At 41.4% G+C, this 26,326-nt stretch overlaps 1 protein-coding gene across 1 annotated transcript; it reads right to left on the bottom strand.

The window, feature by feature from the left end:
- Positions 1 to 3,608: 3,608 nt before the first annotated feature.
- On the bottom strand, positions 3,609 to 5,457 carry LOC110879561 (aldehyde oxidase GLOX). Its single transcript, XM_022128034.2, has one exon. It carries the CDS (start codon positions 5,388 to 5,390, stop codon positions 3,762 to 3,764), a length of 1,629 nt encoding a protein of 542 aa, XP_021983726.1. The 5' UTR covers positions 5,391 to 5,457; the 3' UTR covers positions 3,609 to 3,761.
- Between the last annotated feature and the right edge of the window lie 20,869 nt (positions 5,458 to 26,326).

Here is a 26,326-nt window from a genome sequence, read left to right as displayed (position 1 = left end):
ACGGGTGTCTCCGCTAAAAGTAGGCGTCAGAACTTTAAACCCTAACCACACAAACCTTATCTGTTGTCAGAGCTTTAGCGGCGACAAGGGTCAATACCGGCAACAGCCCGTCGCCGCTAACGGTGTTACGTTATCAGACCCATATCAGCGCCTTTTTTTCCCTCTTTCTTCACTTTTTCCCCCAAAACCTTCCCTCTACCGCCGGAAAAACGCGATTTTCACCCAAATCAGTAAGTGAACCTTTGTTTTTGTTACATTTCTTCTTTATTTTTGTTATATACATGTTATAGCATTTAATTTTTGTATATTTTTGTGTGTTCGGGTGTATGCTAGAGAATTTCTCCACCGGCACCACCTCGTCTCCACGGCCGCCACCTCATCTCCACCGCCTGCCACCTCATCTCCACCGCCACCTCATCTCCACCGGCGACATGGTACCTTTAGCGGCGACAACAAGGCAATAGCGTCCGAGCAATACCGGCGACTCAATACCGGTGACACGTCGTCGCTAAAAGTCAATACCGGCGACAAATGGCACCTTTAGCGGCGACAGCTGTCGCCGCTAAAGGTGGCCCGTTCTTGTAGTGAAAGCTGAACACCAAAAGTTGTATGGAAATATCCAACCATTGGATATACAAGAATGGAATGGGGAGCATATAACCATGGATTTTAGTACAAAGTTTCCCATGACAACTAAGGGTCACGATGTGATATGGGTGATCGTTGACCATTTAACCAAGAATGCTCACTTCTTGCTGATTCACAAGACTTACACCTCGTAGAGGTTGTCATAATTGTTCATCAATGAGATAATAGCTCAACATGGTATGCCAATGTCAATATATTGTGTCGAACAGGATACACAGTTCACGTAAAGGTTTTGTAAGAGATTTCATGAATCAATGGGAACTAAACTACACATTAGCAGTCACCACAACATACCATCCTCAGATAGATGGTTAGTCGGAAGGAATTAATCAAACTCTTGAGGATATGCCTCATGCTTGTATTATTGACCTTAGTGGTAGTTAGGATAGTCATCTATGCAAGCATTGGTATGTCACCGTATGATATGCTTCTTTCTCATATAATGATATAATACTCATATAATGATATAATATCATAAAGTCATAATATTTCCCCTTCTTTTAGCTTCTTATTCATATGCTTCTTTCTCATATAATGATATAATACTCATATAATGATATAATATCTAAAAAAATGAGATGTACTCCAGTTTGTTTGCTTGTTGGGGTGAGATTGGGCAAAAAGAATTGGGAAGTTGAAATTTGTTAAGGAACCTTTGATAAGTTCAAACATATAAAGGTACGCATGAAAGCTGCTCAATACCAGCATAAATTTATGGCTCATTGAACCACAGCGAAGGGTAAACAGATGAGACTCCTGGGTTTCTCACGGGTTTGGGGCGTTTTAAGTATATATCATAAATATCAAGATAAGTCTTGTTTTAATGGGATTTTGTTTGATCAACTAGTGATTTTTGATGTGCCACATATTGGATTGGGTTGCACCAAATAAGGCTGGCCCCACGAGTGCTGTTGTCTGGAAAGTGATGCAGACTCGGTTTGAGGCGAGGTTTATGGGTGTTAACTCAAGCCCTCCTTTGTAATATGATAGATCTCGAAGAAAACGTGTACTCCGCCTACTATTAATTAGTTTTATATTGGTCAAGTTTTCTTCCCCATCGAACAATCCTCCATTTAGTTTAAGTAAATCAATAATTATTACCAAGGAGCACTTGTTATTACCATGCAATTTATGATTTTTTAACAAGCTAACTCATACACACTCTAATCTTACTACAAAATCTACACCTTGTCCACCATATGAATTGAACGCTTTAACCATTTGGGAGAGAGACACCATTATGACACACCTACCGCTAGGCTAAAACCCTTTGGTACCATGCCATTTATTTCCAAAACTGTGATAAAGTCAAATGACTTATTCCTCTATGGAGAAAAATGGTTTTCTACCTTCCTTTATGTAGGAACATGCACTCATTTGGGTTTAAAATGGCATAAAACTTGTTTACATTTTGAAAATGATAACCAAAATACAACTTAATTTCTAGAATCGACAATAACAAACAATATGTATAAGTTGATACATAAAGGGCCTTCAAATTTTCTGGCGTTGGAAACTTTTCAAAAATAAGCAAAGAAGTCAATTAATTAGGTTTAGTCTTATTGAGTTTGAAAAACATAATATTTAGGAATCAAAAGGTTAGATCATGGTTCGTATGTATAGATATTAGCTAGCAATGAGATGTTTCGAACCGTCGTTGCCAATCACTCTCTATATTACTTGGGTCACAAGAGTTAATGATAAAAAGTTTCAGACATGTCGTTGCCAACCATCCCCTCTTTCTAAAAAGGTTTCTATCAAAGTGTCTCTTTGGAGGGGTATAGACATTTATTTTACCTTTATATACAACGAAAAAATTATAATTTGGATGACACGGACCAATTTGAAGTTGCAAACACAATTTGGGGTTAAATGATTACTTTATTTTGGTTTTCATGTGTAGGGTCTAAACCCTCAAAGTCGGAAAGATGAAGCTCCTTGTGGAGTGGAGGTTGGACGCTTGCATGAAGTGCTTTGTGGATGGAGTGAAGTCTCAGGGAAGCTAAGTGTAAATGTTGAGTTTAAGTAGTCTGATCCATGTATTTTGTTCATATCTCACACACCATTTGTGAAGATCCTCTAAGCTCTTTGATAGTCTTCACCAACTCCTAGTTTCTATTAGGGTTCTTGTGCTTCTTTAATTATTGAAGCTTAATTAGTTAGATATATTGTAATTTTTGGTTAAAAGATTTTGTGTTTTTGTTAATTAGATCTTAATTTGTATCTAAATAATTGGAGAAATCTTGTGTTCTCAGAGAACTCTATATTGAACATTATCATTTAATTACGTACACACCTAAATTTTGTTTCTTTTACACCATGGTGCTAGATAATTATTTCGACACCCATAATCATGAAGTAGTACCAGGATTAGTGATCTCATGGGAAGTCTCCACTTGAGCAACAAAAAACAAATCCGTGTGGTCCTCGTAAGCGAAGTGGACAATATTGATGGTATGGGAGGTCGGATGTTACAAACTAGCAATGTACAAGTGAAAAGAGAAAAGTTGCAGCTAGTGTTATTTGTTTATGTGATTCTTGATGTGCAAAAGCAATACAAAGCCCCAAAATTAACAACACCAGATTGGTTCAGTTTTTTTATTTTCTTTCTTATAGAAAAATCCAAGAATATATCGGACAATTACCAATATTGTCTGTTTTGCCCACTAGGAGGTCCTTTATCCTGGTCCTGGTCCTGATCCTCCCAAACACACTTAACTGCGGAGTTCTCTTCTCATTCAAAGTTATTGCGCTTAAAACGAGTTGGTGATATTTGAGATCTTGTATTTCTTATGAATCCAACATCTCTCTTATCCACAATTGTCGTGAATATTTAAGTAAGGTGTTACATTTATTCCAAAAGTTTCTAATCTCTTAAAGTTTGCTGCAGATTAATAATTTAGCTCCTCATGATTTTCTCCACGTCTATTTAATTGATATTCCAGTCATGATTATTACATTACATGAAATAACACAGGAAGCTATCTTCGATCTTATATGTTTATTAAGTTATAATTATGAAAGAAATATATCTACACTTAATAAATGGGGTACGATAGAAATAAGTAATCATAAATAAAAGCAATAAATGCAGACCAACTGCAGATTTTTAATCACTGTATTCGGACCCATACACCTGGACTTGGTATCTCTTTATGGACCACAAACAGAAGATAATAACCAGCCGGAGCAATATTACCGGATGGAGGCGCTATCACATTGACTGTATAGTAAGATTGTCCGACAGACTTGGTGGAGTTGCTGCTGTCAAGGACCAACAACCTTTGATTCATGGAAAACGAGTGTGTGTTAAATGAGGGTGATATCATTGTCACTGAGACCAAATTCAGATTCACAGGGCCTGACACGGTAAATCTAATAGCCAGCCCTTTACCATATCTTATCTTTGAATTAGTTTTTGGCAAGATTATGTTGGGGCGTAATGTGACCAAACTAGAATCCAAATAAGAAGGAGAAAAGGCTTCCAAGCTCAATTCTGTTGGGTAAATTACGTCGGTGAACACATATTTGTCATGAGGATTACTTCCACCAACTAGAACCCGGCCATCTCTTAACAAAACCGCGGTGGAATGATAAACTCGAGGTTTGGTGCTTGGGTTCTGCACCTTAAATCTAGAGCCAACTGGGTCCTCAGGACCGTAAACTACTGGGTTTAGAACAGGGTTCCTCCCAAGCTCCCACCCTGCGGACCCAGCTGACGCACCATTAATGAGCAATACATGGCCATTTGGGAGTAGTAGCATGTCGCCTACTACTCTAGCCAAAGGCATGGTTTCCATGAACCATTTTGGATATTGATCGGATACTTTAATCCGACCACAAGTATCCAAAGCTCTATCAAATTTCCCATTTAATGCATTAGTGAAAGCTCCTTTTGGCGCGCCCCCACAAATCATAACCTCCACAGTATCTACCACCCCATTTGTTATCCGCAAAGGTAGTAGTACCGCGGAGCCTGTGCTTGGGTAGTTCCTTGGTTGACCACCGGGCATACTTGGGTACGTCCTCACAACTTGGTTCTTTGAGTAGTCAAATAAAATTGCGCGGTTGTTTGCAAAAATAAACAAATTTCCATCAGGAATGAGGAATACAAATGGGTACAAATTATTTTCAACATTGGGATCATTTGTTTGAACAAGAAAAGGTAAACTGTGAGGGTTCTCGGTCGCTGACATCTTAGGATAAAACTCATAGTCGAATGTCTGACGACCGCCAATAATAATTTGGCGACCGTCAGGCAATATATGATTGGTTGCATACCATCTTGGTTGGACCAACCCATTTTGTATCTCTTGCCAATCACATTTGTCACATGGTTTATAATTCCTCACAACACGAAAACCTTCATTCCAGCCACCGGTTTGGGTCAATCTTCCGTTTGGCATTAAAGCTCCAGAGGAACACCAAATATCTGTGCGTAGAGTAAGTGGACGTATGGAATTGGACGCAACATCATACTCAACCGAATGGGCAGAGCAATCGGTTGAGTTGTGGCGGCATTTTCCTTTTGGAAGGGAGATTTGAGAGGGGCCAAAGTCAGTGCGATCAAACATAACAACACGGTCATTGGGAAGTAGTTGCATGTGCATGGCTGAGATGCCAATGCTTGGGAGGAGGATGGACCATGATCCGCCGCTAGCGGGACATGGTGGAGCATGGAGGAGGAGTAGGAGGAGGATGAAGATAAGATGGTGAGTGATGATGGAAGTGGAAAAGGTCATCAGTTTGAGTTTTTATGGTATGTCTCAGTGGAGGTTTTCTGTGTTCTATGAGGTGGTGGTGGCACTTTAAATATTGGTTGAGGCCGTGAACTTGATCTAGTTATGTTTACCTAAGTCTTGAGTAGAAACAACACCTAAACATCTATGATATATGGTTACACTATCCACACAATGGTAATAGTTTGTGTACATCATTTGACCGGTTCTGTAATTGTAATAAGTATATTGAAATGAACAAAATGTGGTAACATTTTTACCTGAACTTGACTGTCTTTACTAGTATGGTTCAAACTTGTGGGTTCTACCAATAATGAATGGCAATTTACTACAATAAAATTATAGATACGTCGCTTCACATGAAACTAAACGCTACGCAAGCAAATAGAACCCGGTTGAGCTCTTTTAGATTGAACTTGGTTATTTATTAAGAAGAAATAGCGTTCTGTCACATTTTCATAAATTGACTTTCTATAATTTGTTACAAGGGTATAACAAAACCCATTTGACTATGCAACCTTTTTAATTACATTTAAAAAAAAAAAAATACCTTTTCAATGTAATAGGACCCAATTTTGCATCTGATTTGAATTATATATTATCTAAAGGTGGGGCTCAGTTAAAGTTTCAAAACTTAGGCCGGACAGAGTGGGTTCGGCATAACCACGGCATGAATGAAAAGCAGCAACATCTTCGTGCATGCGGAATGGTGTTTGCTTAATTTTCCGATTGGAATCGGCATGTGTGTGTGATTTCCTTTGCAGATTGCAGTGTGTATGAGGGTTTAAGATCTTGCCGATGGGGTGTGATTTCATCAGCTACTCTTTACATGTGAATGGGTATGGTCTCAAAAATATGCGCCTAGCAACAAGATCGCGCGTGGGACCATACTCCTATTATATTAATCTGGCAGCTTTCCCAACCTCGCGCCGACCAATAAGGTGCAACCTAGGCCGCGCGCGAGGTCTAGGTAAATGCATGACCAGATTTCACACTTAGCTCCTTCGATGACAACCCTCACTTCCAGGACCTTGCGCCGGCCACATGGGTTGTTCCCAGTGGTCGCGCGGAGGACAGAAGCGCAGGTCATCCTAGGACAAATACAAAAGGTACGAGTGGCTGAGCAGTGGTCTAATGAACGTCCAACAGGCTGTATCCGATCGTGCTCCATGATTAGCGATCGTATAGGAAACAAAAAGGTACACAAGGACGCATACGTGGCACCAATCAGCGTGCGTCGGCATCTGCTCCACGATCTCTACTCAACCGCTGATGACAGAGAGACAACAAGGACAACAGTCAGGACACGCGGATCCATTCAACGTGCGCCAACTCCATCCTCACCCAGAAATACTAACGGTTGTTGGAGAGGGGACAAGACGAATATTCCTTGTTGTCGAATCCCAGCCCAAGGCCCATCAGCTCATCTCTTTCCACACTACTCCGGCTATAAATAAGAGCCTTCACCTAAAGGTTTAACCATTCTGTTCCTTGCTCTCTTACTATTAATCACACACTTATTTCCTCAAAACAAATACTTATTCTCACGCCGGAGAGTGGTTAAGAGGAGAACCCCCCATATTCCCCTCTTTTTAACGAGCTTAACTGGGTGTTTAGTGTTTTGCATGAAGCTAATCATCACAGCTTGGAGAAGACAAAGAAGATTAACCTTATTTGTCGAGTCACATACCACAAACTAATCACCAGATTAGTTTGGTGTTTCTTCAACATGCCACAAGCTAATCACCAGATTAGTTTGGTGTTTCTTCAACATGCCACAAGCTAATCACCAGATTAGTTTGATGTTTCTTCAACATGCCACCTAGAACATAAAATCGGCATCGATCGCCACTTGCAACAAGCACTCCGTCCGGCCTTATATTTCACGGCCAGTTCTACCAACCTAAAATGACATCTTAAAACTTATAATTCCCTTATTTTTAACGTACTTCATATTATTCATTTTTTGAGATGGTTACTCCAATTTTTTATGTGGATACATATATTTCCAACCATTTGAAATACTTACATTAACACCTTTTATATTGTATGCTTGTTTATGTGAACTGATACTTGCAGCCATTGGCGAACCCTTATTGGGGTTGAGGGGTGCCCTGGCCTCTATCGATTTTTCGCTAATAGTGTTAATTTTACCGAAAATTTAGATTTTGAGAGTCCAACCCCTATTGAGTTTTATTTAAGCTTCGCCACTGGTTGTAGCGCCAAGATTCTTTATAATCTTCCCAACATTTCACATTAAGGTATAACTTTTTAGAGATTTCAACTTGATTGCTTAAGTTCTATTAGGTTAAATGTTTTTTTTTTTTTTTTTTTTTTTTTTTTTTTTTTTTAAATAGAGAGCGGTTATCTGAAAACTGGATCTATGTTTCATTATTTTCTGGGTTTGGTTATGAAACCAGGTCGTATGGTGTTTCTCAATAGTCTTCTGGAAATACAGTCCGGTTGTTTTTCAAGTTACATTAGCTATTCTAATCGTGTTAGGTGTAGTAGTGATTGTCGATATCGTTAGATTAGACTGATAGCGAGACCCATGTTCTAATATTGAGAGACACCTTTCTTGTTAATGACTATGGATGTCCTTCAAAAGATGTACGTTATCAGGTACATATGAAATGGACTCTTCGTATGATCTGCCAATTTCATCGTGTCTAAATAAATGTAAGCTAGAAGACAATTTTCATTGTGTCTAAATATATATATAAGTTAGAAAGACAAGCTTTATCAAGACAACTTTATTGGCATTAATCGTGTCACATTAATATTTGTATTATTTTTATAATAATAATTATTATTGTTAGAATTATATTGTTATTGTTATTGTTATTATTATTATTATTATTATTATTATTATTATTATTATTATTATTAACTAGAATTAAGCACCCCCGTGTTGCGGAGGGGGCCTAAAACTATGCCAAATAACATCAATGCCACACCCTTGGTAGCGACCACCAACACTGAAGTTGCGGCGTGTTAATGCGAAGAAATAAGACTCAAACATATAACATGAAAAGAATAAGTATGTCGATTTAGGACACATGCGTTGCAACAAACTTGTTAAATGAAAAAAAATAGACGTAAAAACGTTGAACCGCATACGCACGTTGCGCCGTGTTAACTCGCAAAATAACGTAGAACAGAATTAGGGATGGCAAAAATACCCGAGCCCGACGGGTATACCCGAAACCCGACACAAATGGGACGGGTATACCCGATACCCGACCGGTATTGGGCCGGGTATGGGATTAGTTTAAAAAAATTTCACGGGTATGGGTTGGGTATGGGATTAGGTGATACCCGACCCGATTACCCGAAACCATATACCCATTTACCCGATCATACACCCGATTTTTTTAATTTATATTTTTATTTTCCATAAACCCTTGTCTATCAATGATTTATTTTAGTATGTTCATAAAGTAAAAAAAAAAATAATTTTTCTTTTAGTGTATGCATTAGATAATAATATTTACGTTTTGTATATTGTAAAGTATATACATCTAAGTGTATAAATATTATAAAGTTATTATTAATTTATGATAAAACTTATATGTATTTAATGTACATTTTTAATTTATAATAGTTGTTGTCTTAATAAATTATATAATAATTATAATAGTAAAAAAATGTATTTATAAATCCCAACGTATATCTTTTAACAAACTAATGGGTATACCCGATACCCGCGGGTATACCCGATACCTGACAGGTAATTACCTGAGAAATACCCGACGGGTATTGGGTCGGGTATGGGACATGATTTTACAACCGGGTATGGGTATGGGATTACCAATACCTGACCCAAACCCGAACCATTGCCATCCCTAAACAGAATAGATAAGTCAATGTAAGATCCATCCGTTGCGGCGAATTTGCCAAAAGGGGAAAATAGACACGTTGCGACATATCTGTTAAATGTGAAAAAAATAGACGAAAAACTTTGAACCACACACGCACGTTGCGACGTATTAACTCGCAAGATTTAGAACGGAACTTAAAACGAAAAACTTGCGAAAGACAAAAAGTGTGGGGGACCAAAGTTGTAAATAAAAAAGTTTTGGGTTAAATTACAAAAGATGAAAAGTTTTGGGTAAAAAATAAACAAATTAAAAGTGTTAAAATACAAAAGATGAAAAATTTTGGGTTTAAAGTGAAAAATCACAAATTTTTTTTTTTTGGAAAACCTCCTATGCCTAGAGTACAACAACATAATGCAAGATTGTGTTGCAAATTTATATTATGGAAATATTATTATTGTTATTGTTTTTATTATTGTTGTTATTATTATTATTATTATTATTATTATTTTATTCTTATTATTATTATTATTGTTAAATATATTATAATTATAATAATAATTATTATTATTATTATTATTATTATTGTTGTGTTGTTGTTGTTATTATTATTAATGTAACTTTTTTTAGCGTTTCATGTCTCTAACTGATTTGAAGAATTGGGTACAAGAAACGGGAAAGGAGATTGGTTACGTAATTGTTACCCGCCGATCGAAAAATATTGGCGGTACTACTGGGATGGTATGGCTTGTGCGCGACCGTAGTGGTGAGCACCGTAGTAAAGCAACAGTTAAGAATGCTGGTAGCAAAAAAATCGGGTGCCCATTTTCATTACTCGCCATCCTGGACGTGACGAATGACATGTGGGAGTTAAAAGTGGACAACGCGTACCATAACCACGAACCTACGACGAGTTTGTTGGGCCACACTTTTGTGCGAAGATTTATTGAAGCCGAATACAAGCTAGTGGAGCAGCTAACTGCTCAAAACATGGAGCCACGTATCATATTTCAAACCCTAAGAAAGCAGTTCCCCGACAGCCTGCATGTTCAGAAAGACGTGCAAAATGCGGTACAAAAAATTAGAGCGACACTGATGGACGGAAAGACTCCTATGCAGGCACTGGAAAGCGTGCTGCATGACAACCGATTCATTTACGACACCCGACAGGAACCCAAAACAGATGTCGTAACAGAGATTTTCTTTGTTCATCCTTATTCAATCGCTATGTGGCGTGCATTCCCGCACGTGATGTTGATTGACGCGACCTACAAAACAAACATCTACAACATGCCATTTGTCCAGGTTGTGGGTTTGACGTCGACCAACAAGTCTTTTTGTATCACACATGCCGTTATTTGCAAAGAACGAAGGGATAACTACGTGTGGGTGCTTGAGCGGATCAAGTCAATTTTGCACGAATGTATGATGCCGCGTGTGATAGTCACGGATAGAGAGCTTGCCCTAATTAACGTGTGTGCTAAAGTATTCCCGAACGCATCTAGGCTTCTATGCCAGTTTCACATCGAACAAAATATATGTAGACATTGCAAGCAAGGGTTTAATAAAGAAGATTGGGGGAAATTTATGTCGTACTGGTGGAGAGTGTGCGAATCTACTTTAGAGCCCATGTACAAGTACAACTTGGAGAAACTGTATCACCGACTCATGGTTGCCAACCGAGAAAGTAAGTGTTCCTTCAACAAACGACTCACCCAATCTATTATATTTTAGACACGCTTTTACATTTCATTATTTTATTTTTGCAGGTGTCTTTGATTATGTCTACGAAAACTGGCTCAAAGACTATAAAGAAATGTTCGTTTATGCGTGGACCGATAAGTGTCACAACTTTAGTCAGCGCATCACCAACAGAGTTGAGATCCAGCACGCAAATTTAAAAAGATACGTTACGCGCGGGAGTTCATTGGAGCGAATTGCAAGATGCGTCATTGATATAGTTGAAACTCAGTACGATGAAATACAAAAAAGTTTCACCGAGAGCATCAAAAAACGATGAACCACCACAGACACCCACTATTGGACAACCTACGTGGAAGGGTTTCCCATACAACACTTGATTTGCTGGCAACAAAGCTACTGAGGAAGCTGGAGGTGTTGCGGAAACTTAACGCATCATGTGGTTGCCAAATGTGGCTTAGCTGTGGATTACCGTGTGTTTGTAGGGTGGAAAACTACAAACGTACAGGTAAAAAATATTAAAACTACAAACCTTTTGTTATTTAGTACGATTTAGCTGTTTCTCACACCGTATTAACTTAACTATGCAGGGCGTATGATACAACTCGACGACGTAGATGTATTCTAGCGTAAGCTTGACTTGCTCCCGTGTAAACTGGTAGATGAGGAAGTCGATGTTGTGGCAGAGCTCAATAATGTGCGGCAACATTTAGAGGCGCAGTCCCCCGTTCAGCAAAAGAGTTTGCTTTCAAAGATAAAAGCGGTCTTCACCCCGAAATCGTCAACCAAGAAACCACCGGTTGTCCAGCAAAATACTCGCGGTCGGCCTACATCAAAGAAAGTACAAGAAAAGCTAGATGAAACTGCGAGTTTAGACGAAGCTGCGAGATAGAGCTCCTATGGCGAGGACAACAACGTATATACCGCTTCCCCAAAACATAGGAACGATTTACCCCGACACAGCTCATACATACCGTCAGAGGGCTCTCACGGAGCTGGTTCGGTTGTAAAGTCTGAAAAACCTAAAACGTAACGAAACAGTTCAACGAGTTCTAAAAAGAAGGAGATGTTGGATGATCATGGTTTTCCATTAATGAAGGGGGACGAGCACTTGTTAAGCATTATGAGGTTTAAGGATCAAATTCCATCAGAGTTTCACTCTTACATATCGCGTATACAAGATGTGACCCCAGACGGTCATTGTGGGTACAAGTCTGTGGTTGTCGGGTTAGGTTTTTCGGAATACGTATGGCCCCGTATTCGAAGTGATTTACTACTGGAGATTGACCATAACGAGCCGCTATGGAAGCATGTATTCGAAAGATACGGAGAAGGAGACTTTAAACGAATACGTAAAAGCATCGAATGGCATTAAGTGAAACGGTGCGATCGAAGTCACTGGATGCAAATGCCCCATGTAGGGCTTCTCGTAGCGCAAAGGTAAAATATTGTCCTCCACGTGCTAAGCATCAAAGGGAGCTCTACCATCTTCCCATTAACAGATGCCCCACTAGATCCACAACCTCAAGCGATAACGCTCGTACATGTTTACGGGGGACACTTCATACATGCTAAGTTGGAAGGAGATTACCCCATGCCTACACTAACCCCATTGTGGTCGACATATCGATCAATAGCTGCGAAACGGTGGGAAGAAATGTATAGACCGCGGTTACAGCACTACTACGAGTTAACCAATTCTAAATCAGACTCAGACAAAGACAGAGAACCGAGTTTAAATGTTATCGAAGATTAAGCAGAAACTTGTATGTTTGTAAATTGTAGAATTTTTTTAATTTATAAAGTTTGTATTTATCATTATATTTGTATTTATTGTTATATAATATTCTTTTCCATAAATAAACAAAGGAAAACACAAAAAAATAAAAAAAATGGTGCTTTAAATACGCATCGTAGGGATCCTTACGCATCGTATTAAGCCAAAATGATAAAACAACCCCTGTTTTTGGCTTCGTATAGCCTCAGCATAAGGGTAAAAAGGTAAAATGACAAGTATAATACGCATCGTATAGAGAAATACGATGCGTATCTAAAAGGCGAACAATCCCCCCACCCAAATCAAAGTTTCAAAATATAAAAATGTTAAATTACTATTTTGCCCTTGTGTTGGGGCTATATGGAGCTGATTACAAGGGTAAAAAGGTCATTGTATGACCTTTATATACGCTGCGTATGGGTCTTTACGAAGCGTATATAAAGGGCAAGAGAATGACCTTTATACCCTTGTATCAATGCTTCGTATAGCATCAACACAAGGGTATAAAGGTCATTCTTTTTGCCTTTATATACGCTTCATAGAGCCCCGTACGCAGCGTATATAAAGGTCAGACAATGACCTTTTTACCCTTGTAATCAACTTCGTATAGCCCCAACACAAGGGCAAAATGGTAGTTTTCTTATGTCAAACTGCTTTTTGACTTTTGTATACGCTCCGTAGGGATCTTTACGCTGCATAGAGGTTCTGATTTAAATTAGAGAAACCCCTACGCAGCTCTGTTCTTCCCCAAATCTCAAAAACACACACAAACGAGAGACATACGAAGGCGACTACGTATAATCGACCGTATACGACACGAATTCGAAGTATAAAACGGGTATTTACTCAACCTACTTAAGTAATTTTGATTTTTTTTTGTATTTTATTCGTAAATTAGATGTTTTTTAGGTAAATTAGGGTTTGGTTAAGCTTTGATGTTGCTAATTTGTTAACGGTTTTCTTAAATATTCCTGATCCTTGTTTTTGTGTGTTAGGGTTTCACCTTTTGCACTTACCGATTAAGTTTCAAGCCTACTAAATCCTTGTTATTCTTCCAACAATTTGGATTGTTAATTAACATTGTGAGTACTCTGCTTCATGTTATTTTCATTTAATTAGTGCTTACAAATAATATATTTTGCAAGTTTTTGCAATCTTCTTGTTGTTTAAATTTGCATGGATAAGGTTTTAGAATAAAATTGTTGTTGGTTGTATGTGAAATTTTAGGTCTTTTAAGCTCGTAGTTTTCGGGTTTGTGTATCTGTTAGAAGATGTGTTTAAAGTATATTTATGATGATAATATGTTAGTTTTGTTAAATCATTATGCCAATGGTAGCAGTGTGTCGTGTCGGGTCGGGTCGGGTCAAGTTATTCATATGGGGTCGATTTCGCAATCGTTTGCGACTGCGTTTGTAGCCGTAAACGGGTGTTTAAACGGCTGCAAACGCAGCTGCAAACGACTGCGAAATTGCTGCCGTTTGGGGCTGCGTTTGCAGCCGTTTAAACGCCCGTTTACGGCTGCAAATGCGGCGTTTGCAGCCGTAAACGGGAGTTTAAACGGCTGCAAACGCAGCCGCAAACGGCTGCGAAATCCTAGAAAACTGTTTTATTTTAAAATACAGTAAAACGCTCGTTGGTTTATCTAATAATTTTTTTGGTATTCAGGATGGGAAAGATGGAGGATGAAATGGATATAGAACAAATTGATCCGGCCGCAGTCGCAGGAGCGTCAACCGGCGGATCCTCTCCCGAATCACCCGTATTTGGAGTTTCCTCTGGAGTCCGACGCTGCTCTCCGTTGCGAGAAGCTTCAGAAAATGCATGTCGGTGCCCATTTAGCGGTTTCTTGGAAAATTGGGCGCGGGAGTTTGTTCCCCGTGATTCACCGTGGGATCGACTGTTTGAGCTATAGTTTACGCCGAGGCTACAGGGAGATACTGATCGAGTTTCTGTCATCGTTCGTGTCACACCCCAACCGATGGCGGAATCATCGGGGCGCGGCACTGAGCGAAACAGATTGTCCAGAAGTTTCCACAACAACTATTATTACAAATTCAGTTAAGTGATACGTCCCACACCGTATCCCAAATAAATAAACAAGTTATCATAGAATACAACTAAACAAATAGTACTGTTTCGACAACTCAGATTCAATTTATTACAAACCAAATGTTTAAAAGTTCTGCCCAGAGTCATTAGGACTCATCCGGACAAGATCTACAGACAACTAATGCCATAGATGCTTGATCGAACAACTCCAACGGCTCCATGGCTATAGTTTATTCGCTTCTAGAGACCCCTAGGTAGGCTACGACCTACAACTGCTAGATGGGCTCTAAAGCTTTATTATTGCCTCGCTTTCCTAGCAAGCTAACACCTTAAACACCTGTCACATACGTTAAAATAGAGTCAATACATAAAATGTAAAGGTGAACACACAAGTTTAGTAATAGCATATAGAGTTTGAATAGTTTACGCATAACCAGGCACGTACACAGAGGAAAACGATGCATGTTAATTATCGACATGGGACCATTGGTACCAACGACTGCGGGTTGAACGTCCGAGACGGTTCGCAATACATGATTACCACCGTAATCCATGCAAGTATTTGTCCTTAACAACCCCCGTGTGAACGGGTGCTGAGTCCAAACTATAGTACTATGTTGCTAAGACAGGTAGATAGCATTCCACGTGTAAACATAATAAACAGCATTCATTTAATCAAATAGCACATGCATTCGGTTAGCGTTCAATTAGTTTGTGTTTGATTGTGATTTGATAGGTAACGTATGTAACACCCAAAAGTGCTAAAAGCAAAAAAGGGATCGAGTATACTCACAGTGATTGATTGTGGATTGAAGGGAGCGCTGAGAGTAAGATTAGCCTGAATAGTTCGATAGCATAACGATAACGCAGAAAAGTAAGCAAGTATGGATGGATCGAATGGGCTGGTCGATCGAACGGCAGGTTCGATCGGACGGCCTGTTCGATCGGCTGGTATATCCGATTGGACAGTCCTGTTTGATCGGCCGGTTGGCTCGATCGGCTGGACCATTCGAGTGGATTGTTTCTTCTTCTGGTGTGTTTGTGTTTGAGGATTTGAACTTTTGAAGTTTTCGTTGCAGCATTTGAGAACACTGAAGTGTTCCTACCTTCCAAGCCGGTCGATCGAGCAGTTCGCTCGATCGGCTAGCTCACTCGATCGGCTAGCTTACTCGATCCGCTAGGAACTTCAGGAGTGGTCCTGCACTGAATGTCACTCGATCGAACAATCTGTTCGATCGGCTGACATTCCTTACTACGAACGAGTTGTGAAAACGATTAAGTGTTGAAGCATAGTATCTCATGATCCGAACAGTAATGTTTACCAATCGAGTGACATGTTCGATCGAACACTACTTCGTCAATACTATACCTCATGAAATTTTGAAAGTGTGGGACCCTGTGCTAGCCGATCGGCTGGCCCGGTCGATCGGCTGGCATGTCCGATCGGCTGGGCTGTTCGAACAGCTTAGCCGTTCGGCCAGCATTTCTGACCTGGTCGGGCTTTCGTCTAACACTTGGCTGTTTGTTTATTTGTCGTTTCTTTCAAGGTAACTTGACAACGTGTTGAACTATGATAACCCTCGTTCCTACTTGTTCCCTTGGCTCGAACAGGAATCACCCAAGTCCGGCCGGTGAACGGTTCGGAGTGTCGGTTTAGAGTTTAACCCGAAATCGGTGAACCTTGTTTATAGAATCTGAGTCTTGAACCTTTTTAACTATTCGAATGATTAGTTAGCCGGTGCAAGCTCCGTTTCTATCGGTTTGAAAGCATTGAGTGTAAAAGAGTTGATAGAAAGTTGGAATTCCTTCTTTCAATCCTTCACAACTTGTGGATGTTTAGATCTTTGATAGATCTTAACTTGTTTATGTGGAAATAGGTTAGATCTAAGCTAATCATAGTGGAATGAGGCCAAAACATGGTGTTCTTCAAGAACACCATGATGACATCACCCAAGAACACTTAGATCTTGATGATTTCACGGTTAAAATCCAAGTTTTGAAAGATAGAAAGGTGTAAAATCAAGTAATCATCAAGAACGTACAAGAATTAGAGTGAAAACTTACCGGGATTGAGAGAAATCTGAGAAAAGGTGAAGAAGATAGCTGGTTCGGTCAGAGCTTTCCAAAAATGGAAAGTATGACAATGACAACCCTATTTATAGGCTTCCAAAAGAGGAAAGTGGCAGCCGATCGGCTGGGAGCTCCGATCGAGTGGGCTGCTCGATCGGCTGGCAAGATGCTAGCCGATCGGCTGGCCTGTTCGATCAGGATGCTTCCTGTTCGATCCGCCACGCACTTCGAGTATTTTGCGACGATTTTTCGACGTTTCGATTTCGATGGACGATGATACGGATACGATAGAGTTCCTAGTCAAGTTACTTCTAATCCCAACCACTATATCTAACATACAATCTTCTATAAGTCACGTTTCGATGTCGGTTTCGATTGAGTTCGATTGCTTTTCGAGTTTCGATTCGATTTTCGATTGATTTGCTTGAATACCACACCAAACATAAAGTAAGCACGCACAAGTAACACATAAGGCATACACACACGTACAATAATACCACAATTCGCATAATTCGAGTCTCGAGTTCGTTTGATTGTTAGTTCGGTTTGATTACTGATTAGGTTAACTTTATCGCATTGTTACTTCCTATCATTCACAGTTGTAGATCGGTTCGCGTTAAAACACATTTGATTACTTCGGTTCTTGCTGATTACAACACTTACTCCACATAATACAACTAAAACATAAAATCGACTATCTACAGTCAAAGAAAGTCAAAGTTGACTTGGACTTTGACTTTGACTTTGACATTCGAAAACACGGGGTGTTACAGCCTCCCCTTGTTTAGGGAATTTCGTCCCGAAATTAGGCTCGAAGGCTACACAACACCGTGATTTACCAATTTGATGCTTCAGATCTATTTATTTAAACAACTGCGGGTACTTGGCCTTCATGTCGCTTTCGAGTTCCCAAGTGAACTCCGCGCCTCGTTTGGCTTCCCATCGGACCTTCACGATCGGGATGCGAGAGCGCCTGAGTTGCTTGGTTTGGCGATCCATGATCTCGACAGGCTTTTCCACGAAGTGTAACGTTTCGTTGACCTGAAGATCATCGAGTGGTACGATTAGATCATGATCAGCAAGGCATTTTCGGAGGTTAGAGACGTGGAAAGTCGGGTGGACGTTACTGAGTTCCTCCGGTAATTCGAGTCTGTAGGCGACTTTTCCGATTCTTTCCAGAATCCTAAAAGGTCCAACATATCGAGGCGCGAGTTTCCCTTTCTTGTCGAATCGGACTATACCCTTCCAAGGTGATACCTTTAGGAGTACGTAGTCACCAACTTCAAATTCAAGGGGCTTGCGTCTTTTATCGGCGTAACTTTTCTGTCTGTTCCGAGCTTTTACCAAGTTTTCTCTTATTTGGTGGATTTTGTCAGTCGTTTCTTGTAGAATCTCGGGACCGGTTAGTTGCGAGTGACCAATCTCGTGCCATACAATAGGCGATCGACATCTTCTACCATACAAAGCCTCGAAAGGTGCCATTTGGATGCTGGCATGATAGCTGTTATTGTACGAGATTTCCACCATGGCAGGTGTTTGTTCCAACTACCACCAAAATCTATAACACACGCTCGGAGCATGTCTTCAAGAGTACGGATCGTTCTTTCAGTCTGTCCGTCGGTTTGAGGGTGGAATGCAGTACTCAGATTAAGCGACGTACCAAGGGCCGCTTGAAACGTTTCCCACAATCGCGAAGTGAACCGAGCGTCGCGGTCTGAAATGATGTCACGAGGCGTACCATGATTACGAATGATCTCGTCGGTGTAGATTTGGGCTAGTCGCTCCACCTTGTAGTCTTCTTGTATAGGCAAAAAGTGGGCTGACTTCGTTAGACGATCAACTATGACCCAAATACTGTCGTGACCTGATGGCGTGGGCGGGAGCTTCGTTATGAAATCCATAGCTATACTCTCCCATTTCCATATAGGTATCGGCGGTTGTTCGAGTAAGCCAGAAGGTCTTTGATGTTCAGCCTTGACTCTTGCACAAGTTAAACAGCTTCCAACGTATAGAGCGATATCCCTTTTCATACCCGGCCACCAGTACTTATAACGCAGGTCCTGGTACATCTTGTCTGCACCGGGATGAATAGAATACCGGGACTTGTGGGCTTCGTTCATGATAATCTTTCGCAAATCGGTCCGCTTGGGGATCCAAATTCGGTCCAGATAATAGAATATCCTATCTGATTTGCTTACTAACTGAGCTCCGTCGTGATAGATTCTCTCTCTTTTCAATGTACGCTCGTTAAAGCAAGCATGTTGAGCTTCGCGGATGAGGGTTTCGAGGTTGTGCTGAGCTTGGATGTTTCGGGTACTGAGCACGTAACTCTTTCTGCTGAGCGCGTCAGCAACCACATTCGCCTTGCCTGGGTGATAACGAATCTCACAGTCGTAATCGTTGAGAAGTTCTACCCATCGGTGTTGACGCATATTAAGCTCTCTCTGATTAAAGATGTGTTGTAAACTCCTGTGATCAGTGTAGATTGTACACTTAGTGCCATACAGGTAGTGTCGCCAAATCTTCAAGGCAAAGACAACCGCGCCTAGCTCGAGGTCATGGGTTGTATAGTTCTTCTCGTGGATCTTGAGCTGACGAGATGCGTAGGCTATAACCTTGTCTCGCTGCATGAGGACACAGCCGAGACCAAGGTTAGAAGCATCACAGTAGACAATGAAGTTGTCGCTTCCGTCGGGCAGTGTAAGAATCGGTGCGTTGCACAGCATATGCTTGAGGGTTTGAAAGGCAGTCTCTTGTGCGTTTCCCCACACAAAAGGCTTGTCCTTATGGGTAAGAGCGGTGAGCGGCACAACGATCTTGGAGAATCCTTCAATGAATCGTTGATAATAGCCTGCGAGTCCGAGAAAAGAACGAACTTCAGACGGATTCTTAGGCGTAATCCAGCCTTTGACAGCTTCAATCTTCGCAGGATCGACATGGATACATCGACTATTCACTATGTGACCCAGAAACTGAACCTCCTCCAACCAGAATTCGCACTTGGAGAATTTGGCATAGAGTTGGTTCCCCTGGAATAACTCGAGAACCAAACGTAGATGTTGCGCGTGTTCGGCTTTCGATTTGGAATAAATCAAGACATCGTCGATGAACACGATGACGAAACGGTCAAGGTATGGCTTACACACGCGATTCATCAGATCCATGAAAACCGCGGGTGCGTTGGTTAAACCAAAGGGCATAACAACAAATTCGTAATGGCCATAACGGGTTCGAAAAGTGGTTTTAGGAATGTCTTCCTCTTGAATCCGTAGCTGATGGTATCCTGAACGCAGATCGATCTTAGAAAAGCATGCTGCACCTTGTAGCTGATCAAACAGATCGTCAATTCGTGGCAAGGGGTATCGGTTCTTGATGGTTAGCTTATTCAATTCCCGATAGTCGATGCACATCCGGAACGACCCGTCCTTCTTTTTGACGAAAAGGACTGGCGCGCCCCAAGGAGAGGTGCTTGGGCGAATAAAGCCTTTTTCGAGTAATTCCTGGAGTTGATTCGAGAGTTCCCGCATTTCGGAGGGAGCGAGTCGATAAGGGGCTTTGGCAACGGGGTTAGCTCCAGGAACGAGGTCGATACGAAAGTCGATATCACGACTTGGTGGTAGTCCGGGAAGATCATCAGGGAACACCTGAGGAAATTCACGAACCACTGGAACATCTTTGACTTCAACTTTCTTTTTCTTTCCCTTCTCCGCTACTACGATGTTGGCCAAAAAGGCTCGGTATTCCTTGCAGAGATACTTGCTGGCTTGAATACACGACATAAGCTTAAGACCTTTCGATGCTGTTTCACCATATATACATAGAAGATCACCATTCGCGAGCGAGAATCGAATCATCTTTTCAAAGCACACAACTTCAGCATGGTTTTCACGAAGAAAGTCCATGCCGATTATGACATCAAAACTTCCAAGTTGCATCGGAATAAGGTCAATTGGGAAGATGTGATGGTTGAGTTCGAGAGTACAATCACGAAGTACTGAGTTAACGGCAATAGTTCTCCCTGTAGCAACTTCGACTTCGAATGACGAGGATAGATAAGAGCGGTTATGACTAAGGAGCTTCTCGAATTCAAATGACACAAAGCAGTTATCGGCTCCAGTATCAAACAAACATGATGCATAAATACCATTCACAAGGAACGTACCATTAACCACGTTGTTATCCGCCTGAGCCTGGCAGGCATTGATGTTGAAAGTTCGGGCATGGGCTGCTTGCTGCTGCTGCTGAGGCTGCTGTTGTTGCTGTTGCTACTGGGGCTCTTGCTTGACTACCCTGTTCGGGCATTTGTTGGCAAAGTGGTTAGGGTCACCACATGCAAAGCAGACTCGAGCATTGACTACTGGTGCTGGAGCTGCTGGTTGGTCTTGAGGAGGAGGGAGTAGAGCTTGGTTGGCGGTAGCTTGAACTGGGGCTTGACGAGGACCATAGCGACAGTTCGCAGTGAAATGACCGTACATATTACAGTGAGCGCAAAAACGACAAGCTAGACCCACTGGATGATGATACGAACATGTCGGGCAGAGTGGGTGAGGGCCTGTGTATACACGCTTTGCTGGCAGTGCATTGATCACTGGAGCTGAACGCTGGTGCTGCTGCTGTTGAGCTGCTACAGATTGTAGGGGAGTGGCGTTTGTTGCGGCAGCACAGCTCTTGTTGCTGGAGCTGTTGTTGCTGTTCTTCTTCTTCCTTCTTGAAGACTTGGAGGATTGAGCAGATGAGTCGGTGGGTGTTGCAGTGGCTTGATGCAGAGACTTGGTTTGCTTATCCCAAAAACCAGACTTGACTCGCTTATCGTTGATCTCAGCGGTGAGTAGGTAGGTTTCCTCGATAGTTGCTGGCTTGGCTGCGTGAACAAAATCGGCTACACAGTCGGGTAGAGCTCGGATGTACTTCTTGATGGCTTGATCTGAGGTCTTGACTTGATCAGGACAAATGATGCTAAGCTGCTTGAAGCGAGCAGTGAGAGCAGTGTTGTCTCCGTCTTTCTGCTTAATTCCCCAGAACTCGTCCTCCAGCTTTTGGCGCTCATGAGGAGGGCAGAATTCTTCGATCCCATAATCGCTTTTAACTCCTTCCATGATAGCCCGTAAGCTGCATCGTTTCCGTGCTTGTTTCGTTCGGCCGTCTACCGGTCTAGAGCACGGGACTGGAAGACGCCTGTTGCATTGAGTGTGCGGAGATGCTTGGGACATCCGCTCTGGCGCAGAGTGACTTCGACCGAGTCGAACCAGTGAAACATGGCTGTCGGACCATCTTCGCCAGTAAACTCTTTTGGCCCGCATGCTTTGAACTGCTTGAAGCTGAAAGCAGCCTTGCTGGAATCCTTAGGGATTTCGGCTCGGGATTCTTCTGACGACTTGCTAGCGTTCTCATACACCTCACTCACAGCTTTCGCCACAGTTTTGGAGATGATAGCAGCGAGACGTCTGTCCCTCTTTTCCTGGCGGGTAAGTGGGGCTCGGGGTCGGGATCCAGACGACGACATGGTCTGCATTAGACATCGTCACAGGACTCAACACAACGTAATCGAATCTCACCTCACACGTCTACTACTATCTAGAGCTTAGAATCACGTCGAATCACATATCACATAACCACATAATCACATAATCATAGATACACCTAAGCACAGAAGCACATAGAACACGGAAGCACAGAAGCACAAAACACAGACACACGTAAATTACCTAGGCATTTAATCACTGAGGTAGTCAGAAAACAGAAACCTATCCTTCAAAGTCCGAGTGTCGTTCGAATACCGTATCGAATAGCATCATATAGTATAACCTAACTTAGTCGTATAGCACAGTATAGTATGATATTGTTTTAGAGTCGCGATAGCTGGGTGTCGAATTGAGATAGAACAGCAATTGCGAGTCGTGTGTGTCGATAGAAAAATTGAATAATATCCCAAAACATAAGCATAAAACAAGAAAGCACACATAAACACATAAAATCAACAAGTGTATCTGATGACTTGTCAAATTCGAAACATATAAAATCGAGACATAGATTGTCTGCGACTACTAGACATCGACTAACCAAGGCAACTCGACTATTCACAGTAGACTTGTCATCACTTCCGACTCTAGAGGTTGTGTTTCTGCCTCGATTCTTGGGCATTCCACACGCGCCTCCTAGGTCATACTTGTGAGTTCAGGTCGTTGGAGTCCATCGAAGCCTTGGTGAGATGAATAAAATACAGAACAAACTGCTAAGGTTAGGGTTTCACCCCTTGGCTTAGCAATTTCTTCCTTGTTTTTGTAAAATTGAGAAGAACTTTCTTCAAAATGGGGGTTTCACACCTGATTTGGTATAATTCTCCTCGTTTATTGATGAAAATATCGAGATGAAGGAATAAAATTCCCATAAGTCAGGAAATTTAGTCGGGAGTTTGCGGTTTTCAAACCTCTTCCTGACTGAATCGCCTGACGTTAGTTGAAAATTTGAGCGCAGTGATAGTGAAGAATTACAGAATGAGGCACATAAACTGGGTCTGATGGTTCCTAAGTAAAGTCTAGGTCTCTAAGACAGCGAACCGGACTAGGTCGTGTCTGCCTAATTCCCTATATTTATGGCTCTGATACCAATCTGTCACACCCCAACCGATGGCGGAATCATCGGGGCGCGGCACTGAGCGAAACAGATTGTCCAGAAGTTTCCACAATAACTATTATTACAAATTCAGTTAAGTGATACGTCCCATACCGTATCCCAAATAAATAAACAAGTTATCATAGAATACAACTAAACAAATAGTACTGTTTCGACAACTCAGATTCAATTTATTACAAACCAAATGTTTAAAAGTTCTGCCCAGAGTCATTAGGACTCATCCGGACAAGATCTACAGACAACTAATGGCATAGATGCTTGATCGAACAACTCCAACGGCTCCATGGCTATAGTTTATTCGCTTCTAGAGACCCCTAGGTAGGCTACGACCTACAACTGCTAGATGGGCTCTAAAGCTTTATTATTGCCTCGCTTTCCTAGCAAGCTAACACCTTAAACACCTGTCACATACGCTAAAATAGAGTCAATACATAAAATGTAAAGGTGAGCACACAAGTTTAGTAATAGCATATAGAGTTTGAATAGTATACACATAACCAGGCACGTACACAGAGGAAAACGATGCATGTTAATTATCAACATGGGACCATCGGTACCAACGACTGCGGGTTGACCGTCCGAGACGGTTCGCAATACATGATTACCACCGTAATCCATGCAAGTATTTGTCCTTAACAACCCCCGTGTGAACGGGTGCTAAGTCCAAACTATAGTACTATGTTGCTAAGGCAGGTAGATAGCATTCCACGTGTAAACATAATAAACAACATTCATTTAGTTAAATAGCACATGCATTCGGTTAGCGTTCAATTAGTTTGTGTTTGATTGTGATTTGATAGGTAACGTATGTAACACCCAAAAATGCTAAAAGCAAAAAGGGATCGAGTATACTCACAGTGATTGATTGTGGATTGAGGGGAGCGCTGAGAGTAAGATTAGCCTGAATAGTTCGATAGCATAACGATAAGTAACGCAAAAAAGTTAACAAGTATGGATGGATCGAATGGGCTGATCGATCGAGCGGCAGGTTTGATCGGACGGCCTGTTCGATCGGCTGGTATATCCGATTGGACAGTCCTGTTTGATCGGCCGGTTGGCTCGATCGGCTGGACCATTCGAGTGGATTGTTTCTTCTTCTGGTGTGTTTGTGTTTAAGGATTTGAACTTTTGAAGTTTTCGTTGCAGCATTTGAGAACACTGAAGTGTTCCTACCTTCCAAGCCGGTCGATCGAGCGGTTCGCTCGATCGGCTAGCTCACTCGATCGGCTAGCTTACTCGATCGGCTAGGAACTTCAGGAGTGGTCCTGCACTGAATGTCACTCGATTGAACAGTCTGTTCGATCGGCTGACATTCCTTACTACGAACGAGTTGTGAAAACGATTAAGTGTTGAAGCATAGTATCTCATGATCCGAACAGTAATGCTTACTAATCGAGTGACATGTTCGATCGAACACTACTTCGTCAATACTATACCTCATGAAATTTTGAAAGTGTGGGACCCTGTGCTAGCCGATCGGCTGGCCCGGTCGATCGGCTGGCATGTCCGATCGGCTGGGCTGTTCGAACAGCTTAGCCGTTCGGCCAACATTTCTGACCTGGTCGGCCTTTCGTCTAACACTTGGCTGTTTGTTTATTTGTCGTTCTTTCAAGGTAACTTGACAACGTGTTGAACTATGATAACCCTCGTTCCTACTTGTTCCCTTGGCTCGAACAGGAATCACCCAAGTCCGGCCGGTGAACGGTTCGGAGTGTCGGTTTAGAGTTTAACCCGAAATCGGTGAACCTTGTTTATAAAATCTGAGTCTTGAACCTTTTTAACTATTCGAATGATTAGTTAGCCGGTGCAAGCTCCGTTTCTATCGGTTTGAAAGCATTGAGTGTAAAAGAGTTGAAAGAAAGTTGGAATTCCTTCTTTCAGTCCTTCACAACTTGTGGATGTTTAGATCTTTGATAGATTTTAACTTGTTTATGTGGAAATCGGTTAGATCTAAGCTAATCATAGTGGAATGAGGCCAAAACATGGTGTTCTTCAAGAACACTATGATGACATCACCCAAGAACACTTAGATCTTGATGATTTCACGGTTAAAATCCAAGTTTTGTAAGATAGAAAGGTGTAGAATCAAGTAATGATCAAGAACGTACAAGAATTAGAGTGAAAACTTACCGGGATTGAGAGAAATCTGAGAAAAGGTGAAGAAGGTAGCTGGTTCGGTCAGAGCTTTCCAAAAATGGAAAGTATGACAATGACAACCCTATTTATAGGCTTCCAAAAGAGGAAAGTGGCAGCCGATCGGCTGGGAGCTCCGATCGAGTGGGCTGCTCGATCGGCTGGCAAGATGCTAGCCGATCGGCTGGCCTGTTCGATCAGGATGCTTCCTGTTCGATCCGCCACGCACTTCGAGTATTTTGCGACGATTTGTCGATGTTTCGATTTCGATGGACGATGATACGGATACGATAGAGTTCCTAGTCAAGTTACTTCTAATCCCAAGCACTATATCTAACATACAATCTTCTATAAGTCACGTTTCGATGTCGGTTTCGATTGAGTTCGATTGGTTTTCGAGTTTCGATTCGATTTTTGATTGATTTGCTTGAATACCACACCAAACATAAAGTAAGCACGCACAAGTAACACATAAGGCACACACACACGTATAATAATACCACAATTCGCATAATTCGAGTCTCGAGTTCGTTTGATTGTTAGTTCGGTTTGATTACTGATTAGGTTAACTTTATCGCATTGTTACTTCCTATCATTCACAGTCGTAGATCGGTTCGCGTTAAAACACATTTGATTACTTCGGTTCTTGCTGATTACAACACTTACTCCACATAATACAACTAAAACATAAAATCGACTATCTACAGTCAAAGAAAGTCAAAGTTGACTTGGACTTTGACTTTGACTTTGACATTCGA

The sequence above is a fragment of the Helianthus annuus genome, chromosome 9 (genome assembly GCF_002127325.2).
Source record: "Helianthus annuus cultivar XRQ/B chromosome 9, HanXRQr2.0-SUNRISE, whole genome shotgun sequence".
NCBI lineage: Eukaryota > Viridiplantae > Streptophyta > Magnoliopsida > Asterales > Asteraceae > Helianthus > Helianthus annuus.
The sequence above is the reverse complement of the archived record's forward strand: the minus strand, read 5'-3'. Positions and strand labels throughout refer to the sequence as shown.